Genomic DNA, 7603 nt, shown 5'->3' with positions numbered 1-7603 from the left:
TCACTAATCAGAAGATTTTGAAGACTTTGACTTTGATTGGATACCAAAGCCCATTGACATGAACTTATTGACTGTTGTTGTTTAGGTATGGCACTCGTCATATATTCAGCCATCGACATCTGTTTCAGATCTGGTTGTGGATCCGTACTCCAATCCCAAGGGCTAGTACAACTCATTTTGATCAAATATAAATACCAAACCTACACACCACAAACTGTTAAGTGCAAAAACAGATATGAATCGAAAGATACAACCTGTTCGAAAGAACAATACTTGTTCGAATGATCAACAAGGTTCGAAAGATCCTTGTTGAGTTTCGAACAAAGACTTCGAAGGATTGACTTCGAAAGATTGTCTATACGAAGGATCCTTATCTTTCGAAAGATGATTTCGAAAGATTCTCCTTATGTTTCGAACACAGGTCTCGAAAGATGATACTTGTTCGAAGAATCAACAGTGTTCGAAGGATCACTGTTGATGGCTCGAACAATAACCTCGAAAGATAACCTTGAAAGATTCACCCAACACGAAGGATCCTTATCTTTCGTAATGAACAGTAACTCGAAGGATGTATCTATCGAAAAGATTCCTTGACTCGAAGGATAACACACTGACTTCGAAAGATGTTCGAAGGATGGTTATCTTTCGAATCTTCTTGATCGAAGGATGATCCTTCGAGCTCGAAAGTTATCTTTCGACGGCTGACACACTGACAAAAGTACTGATGGGTTGGTGAGAAAAGTGACAGGTTGGTGTACCAACTTTCGGCAGAAAGGATATGGTCTGCCAACAACTTTTCACCAAACTTTTTGACTTTCAAAAAGTTTACTAAAAGTAGGCAACCTTATCCTCAACCAGTTCACCGGAATGATAATCGGAATATGACCGGAAAAATCAAACTCACTTAAAAACAAGTTTTCAAGTTACCCAACCCAACCTTGAACACTCCCGAAGGTTTAGAAACCGTTTTTCAGTTTAAACAAGCAAGAAAACCACCAAAAACGGGTGCTAAACCAAGTGTTCAAACACACCAAGAACTTGAACAAAACCCGGTTTTAAACAAGGTAAAGAGCCAAGCTCTGATACCACTTGTAGGTCCCTTTTCGCGGAGGATTACGAACCTAAACCTTGTTATACTAACCCACTAGCAAGTGCGGAATCCAAGCTAGTAGGCAAACCGAGATGAAGCAAGTAAAGAAACAAACACACAAGAGTTCACCGATTAACACCACTGTATTAATACGTATGAAGGTTCCGGTTACAAGCACAATGTTTACAAATCTAACTTGCAAACTCTCACTATGTGTGTGTGTGTTTCGGACAGAATGCTCTCAGCTCTATCTTTCTGTCTCTGTGGGAGTGTCTAACTGAAATACAACACACTGCATGGGTATATATACCCATACACAGCAGGTCTTGGTCGAAGGATCCGATAGATGGTCCGAAGGATCATCTATCGATGACAACATGTTCGAAAGATCAGCAATGACCTCGAAGGATGATCCTTCGAGGTCCAACAATTCGAAGCATATCTTTCGATTACCTCGAAGGATCGACAGTATCCTTCGAGGCTATCCTTCGATTCAGACTAGCATATTACAAACAGATTGACCAAGTCAAACTAGGAGGATAGTTGACTTGGTCAACTTACAGACTAACTTTGGACATCGTTTATATACAGACCGAATACAGACAAAGTACAGACACAAGTGCACCAACAGTTCAATCTTTCGATCTCCAAACAGCATCCTTCGAAATATGAAGCTTAACATTTTTCGAGCACCTTAATATCCTTCGAAATCTGTTCAATCTTTCGAAGTTGTTGAAGATTAGGATGATCTTTCGAAGTCAGTTGGGGTTAAGTTGATCTTTCGAAGTTGTTGGAGGTAAAGTTGATCTTTCGTAGTTGTTGAAGATTAGGATGATCTTTCGAAGTCAGTTGGGGTTAAAGTTGATCTTTCGAAGTTGTTGAAGATGACCCTTTGAAACAAAAAGATGACCTTTCGAAAAACAGATGATCTTTCGATTCTGTTGGGATGACCCTTCGAAACAAAAGATGACCTTTCGAAAAACAGATGATCTTTCGATTCTGTTGAGATGACCTTTCGAAATCAGTTTAATCTTTCGAGCATCCTTTACATCTTTCGAAACATGAAGCTGCCAAGAACATCAAGAACACAGCCTCTGTGTAAATCTGCAGATTTGATGAAAACACTTTGTATACAGTTTTTGATGATGATAACTTGAATGTTTAGGTGAAAAACATAAAACCCAACACTCGTTTCAGCACAGATCTGAATTATTCGGGTCCAGATCTGAGTTTTTCTCATTTTCACCATTTTTACATCTTGAACAAAAAGCACAAAAATCACAGATCTAGAGCACATGTGACTTAGTAAACGGTTAGATTTACTAAATCGGGCACCATGGCTCTGATACCAATTGTAGGTCCGGGTTTCAGGACCGAAACCGTGATTTTCATGATTATGTTCAAAGACGGAAGAGATTAGAGATGATAAACAAACAACCTTGTATTAATCCGGTAGTAAAACATTACAAGTCGGCCCGATTACATGAGAACCGAACTAATACCAAAGAAGTATACATCTGGGGAGAGACCAAGTGGTGATCTCTCCCGGTGAGGTCTCAAACCTCCTCTAACTCTCTTACACTCTCTTAGGTTTGCAAATGACAAAGTGTTGGTATTTATACCCAACACAGGTTGTATGGTCGAAGGATCAAACTGACCGATCGATAGATCATCTGTCGATCATCCAGTTATCGAAAGATACACATATACCTCGAAGGATGACATATCCTTCGAGGTCCATCTTCATCTATCGATGGATATCTTTCGAGCTCATCGAAGGATATACACAATCCTTCGATGCCTTATCCTTCGACACAAACATTATACAACCATAATCTTTGTCTAGCAAAACCCACACGGTCAACCGAATAACCCTCTCGTTTGACCACTTCAAACGAGCGGGTCTATACACGTTCGATAGACCGTTTCACTAACTATTACAAATTCAGCGTAAAATAATAACTAATCTATTCGACAAGCATCGGACACAAAATCTGCATCAACAGTCGACGAAACAGGTGTGTTTCGTCAACACCCTTTATGTTTCGTCGAAATGGGCTTTGGCCCAAACATAGGAGGCCCAAGTTGCTGTGTTTCGCCGTCTTGTTTTCAGCCCAAGGACCAAGTCACAGTCCTTGATGTCTTGGCCCTCATTTGATGTTGACGCACACGACGGAGGAATGTCGTGTCTCAATCCGAATCACATCGAGCCGAGTCGCGTCCACAAATATGTATCAACAAAAAAAATACAAAAAACGCCAAACTACTCTTCACTAACGTCAGGAATCATAAATGGTAAACCACCAAAACAAGTCTTCATAACATTAAACGCCTTAACCGGTCCCAAATTCAACTTAGACATGCTATGTATAACATGCTTCTGGAGCTGAGTGTGGTGTCGTTCAGATGGAAGAAAATGCTTATCAGGCTGTTCAACAAAATCATGCTTGTACTCCTCAACAAACTTATAGATCTTCCATGATCTAGCCTCAAATATTACACATAAATGTGCTCCACAACCAGTCCTTTTTGAAAAGTTGGATCGCACAATCCTTTTCTTTTGATTCGGGTCCAACGTATCAACCTTCTTGTCCTTATATACCCCAGATCTCGTACACATGTAATACTTAATATGTTTTCTCCTTTGTCGTTTATCTTTTCAGTCCCTTTCCTGACAGAAAAACCACAAGCCGTAGCATACCAAACATACATTGAATAACAATCATCGAGGCTTGGGAATATCATGTCCATTTTGGACTTTATCTCTTCACTAACGTTAGGAATGATAAATGGTAAACCTGTTTTGGGGCAAAACCTTTCATTCGAAGAATCACACTCGTCTGAGAAAACACAGTGAGAACAATTTAATAAAAACGCCATTAAAATAGAAATTGTCTCCTTAAAACATTATCGATGAAAACGCCATTATTGAATAATAAACAAGACCTAATAAACATATAATTGAAAACGCCATAATGAAAACACGATTAGTTGATTAATTAACAATATGATAAATTAACAATATTAAATAAAACGTGTTAGTGAAAATGCTATAAGTTGAATAATTAATAATAATTAACAATATGAATAATTAACAAATATAACGTGATAATGAAAACGCCATAACTAACAAAACTGATGTTTACAAATTAATAAATAGTAAGAACTGATGTTTACAAATACTACTCCAAAACATTCAAAACTAATCAGGTGTAAAACGTCATTGATCATAAACAATAAGTACATATTAGATCCCAAACGACAATTAACATTAGTAATGAAAACGCCAAATATCAGTTCTTACTATTTGTTAACAAATAATGAAAACGCCATATATTTGATATATGAAGAACGCCATTGAAACATAAACGCATTGTCAAATATTACTCTGAAAAAAAACGACATTGAAACAAGCATAAAGAACAAAACGCCATATCTGTTGTATATGTGTTGCATGATTTGCTTGAAAACATATGAAAACGTCATCGAATATTACTTTGTAGAACGGAATCTACGTTAGATGTCATAGATCTCGAAAGCTTGGAAAGGAGGTAACTGCTAATACGAATTTTTTTGAGTTTTATTTGAATCAAAATTATAACGCGATTTATCGAGGGAAACGTGGACAATTACAATCGTACACCTGCATATCATTTAGCGCCCCCTGCCACGTGTTCGACAAGGATTCGTTCTTACCGTTTTCACACTTCCAAGCGTTTTTCTTCTAATCCCATTTCTATTTTTATGTTAAGTGTACAACCCTAAATATACAAAAATGTGATTTTATATAAGCAACGAACCATCACACCGTTTTGTTGAAATAACATTACATTTCATGAATCAGTGCACAGTTTGACGGGTAATTTGGTTTACCTGAACCACCGTCCTAGACGCGCTGCCCGGCCTCTTAACACATGTTGTTCGCGGTAGCTGGAAATCAAGTTAGCATCGAACAAAAATGAGATCCACAGCTCCTTTGTTATAAAAAAAATAGTAATCGTAATTCATATATTTTAAAAAATAAATAAATGTCAATTTAATTTTAGTTCATAGAAAATGTGATCGAAGTGGAGAAAGACAATCTGACTTTTTGCTCCTTTTGTACTTTCGTTTGCTGTAAAACTTGATTTTTTGTGAATAACTAAATAGACTAAATCGGAATATATAATTAACAATTAAACATACCACATGAATGCCTTCAAATAAAATAACTTTATATATACTCCGATTAAATTCATTCTCATAGCATGCTATGTTACAAGAATTTAAACTATGACAACAAATAGATGCGTATTTTAATTTTAATTTTCACCTCTTAATTAAAACAAAATGCATATAATCAAATTCTATACACCAATTAAATTGCAAAATGGATGCTTGTATCAAATTTTAACCGAAGAAAAAAAAGATTTTTTTTTTTTTTTTTTGGAAAAACAACTTCAATGAAGTTGTTGAGGATTCTGCTCCGGCCACGGCCAATAAGCGGGTTGATCTTCGATACCGTTAAACATGTTGCAGAGGCCTTCATTACCAACCGTTTGATTTAGTCGCTGACCGAGGAGATCTGTTGTCAACGGGTTTTGTAGGAGTTGTGTTAGACCCGAATTCGGGCCCATAGATGACATGGTAGGGTAGATGTTGTTTGAAATTTGAGTGTAAAATATTGGGCTCTCTTCTGATTGTGTCATGTTGCATGTCACTGTGTTGAGATCACAACTGTTTTCACTTCCATTACTCCATGAACCTTCTGTTTCTTTGTTTAGATTTATGGGTCTAACGCCATTTGCTTCTCCACCTTTTGCAGCCAATAACTGAAGATGAAAAATAGAATCTTGATAAATGTATGATATGTTTAATACAATACTTAAATTACACATAGGAAAAAAATTGATTTTTGAAACAGTTTTAAAAGATTTTGTAAGAAAATGTTGTTTTCGATGAGGAGTTGATACAAGAGTTAGCAGACTCCTGCTTGGATAGGATAAACAAGGAAAACATGGTAGAAAGAACCTAACTTAAAAAGGGTCTAGTTTAGGTTACGAGTAGAGTTATGAGGCTCATAAGCAACAAACGAAAAGTCTCGATATGCTAGATCATGTGACAAATCGCCAACCCATATATCAGACCCCTTTCATTACTAAAAAGTTCTCTAAATTTTAAATATATACATTTCTTTCTTTTTTAGTCTAAAACACCTAAATTCGTTATTTACTTAATTTACGCATTTATTTATTTTCTTAATTTCAGTATTTATTATACATTTTGTAATTTCAAAAATTTACATAACCTACCAAATTTAGAAATACATATAAAAGGAACTCTTGTATAAGGGTGGACGGGGCACCCTTCGGGGACCCCATCGGTGAGCAATTATCCCGAGCGGTAAGACACCGCCGACTATTAGGTGACCAAGAGAGAGAGTGTGAGACCGGTGAGCCGCCACCGAGGAGAGAGGGAGGAGAGAGAAGGGGCTTGTCCAATCACACATTTTCTTTTTTTTTTTTCTTTTTTTTTTTAAAAAAAAAACCCAATTCACCTAAGAGGGGAGTGGCGCCATCAAATGGGGGTGTTAGGGGAGTTTAAGAGGGGAGTTGACGTGGCACACGGGGATTGGTTTGGCGTAAGAGAGGGCACTCACCTATTAGGTGTGCACCCCCTTCACCCTAATGTTTTTATCATTCAGTATTCAATCAATTTTCTATGAGAATTATCTTTGTTTATTTTTTTGCTTTTGCTCTGCATGAGTTTCATAATTACCAACTTGATAAAGATTTATATTATACCTCTGCATGGAGCTTCTTGTTCAGGTTCTTAAGAGCATCATTATCAGCCTTAACTGACTCAAACTGTCTCCTCAAGACATCATAATCTTTCTCCAGTTGTTTGGTCTTCCATCGCGCTCTTCGGTTCTGGAACCATATGGCTACTTGCCTCGGCTGCAACCCGAGAGCCCGAGCCAGTTGAGTTTTTCTCTCAGGCTCTAGCTTGTTTCCCAACTCAAAACTCTTTTCAAGAGCTTTCACTTGTTCCAGATTAAGCCTTCTTTTCTTCTCTCCAAGCTGCGATCCATCGTCTTCCGACATATCATCTTCGGCCGCAGCACCGCGAGTTTCTTCGCACCTATCCATCCCAGAATATGACATGGATCTCCTCATCAAGAGTGTCTGAACACCTGTGCATATATACAAAAAATATTAATATTCAAGACCTACTTATTTGACTTTATAACCTGATGATCAAGAAAGCCACATGCAGATCTAGAGAGAGAAGATATATATCTAGTGAGAGAAGGAGGAATATTAACCTTGGAAATCATGAGGAGGGTGGTGGTCATCTTCATAGCCAAAAAACATGGGTTCAGGTGGGAGGAAGGACATGTCAGAAACCCTTTTTTAATGTGTAAAGTTAGGCCAAAGTCACAGAGTTAATTGATAGATGTATGTGTGTGTGTGTGTGTTAGTCTGGCTATGATGGTATGGATCTTAGATGTAGAAAGGAACATGGGGGTGACAA

At 37.5% G+C, this 7603-nt stretch overlaps 1 protein-coding gene across 1 annotated transcript; it reads right to left on the bottom strand.

The window, feature by feature from the left end:
• Positions 1 to 5383: 5383 nt before the first annotated feature.
• On the bottom strand, positions 5384 to 7603 carry LOC110911139 (homeobox-leucine zipper protein ATHB-13). Its single transcript, XM_022155718.2, has 3 exons — positions 7395 to 7603; positions 6874 to 7262; positions 5384 to 5901 (listed from the first exon to the last, which is right to left on the bottom strand). Exons 1-3 carry the CDS (start codon positions 7465 to 7467, stop codon positions 5530 to 5532), a joined length of 834 nt encoding a protein of 277 aa, XP_022011410.1. The 5' UTR covers positions 7468 to 7603; the 3' UTR covers positions 5384 to 5529.

Source organism: Helianthus annuus, chromosome 15, assembly GCF_002127325.2.
Source record: "Helianthus annuus cultivar XRQ/B chromosome 15, HanXRQr2.0-SUNRISE, whole genome shotgun sequence".
NCBI classification, from domain to species: Eukaryota; Viridiplantae; Streptophyta; class Magnoliopsida; order Asterales; family Asteraceae; genus Helianthus; species Helianthus annuus.
The sequence above is the reverse complement of the archived record's forward strand: the minus strand, read 5'-3'. Positions and strand labels throughout refer to the sequence as shown.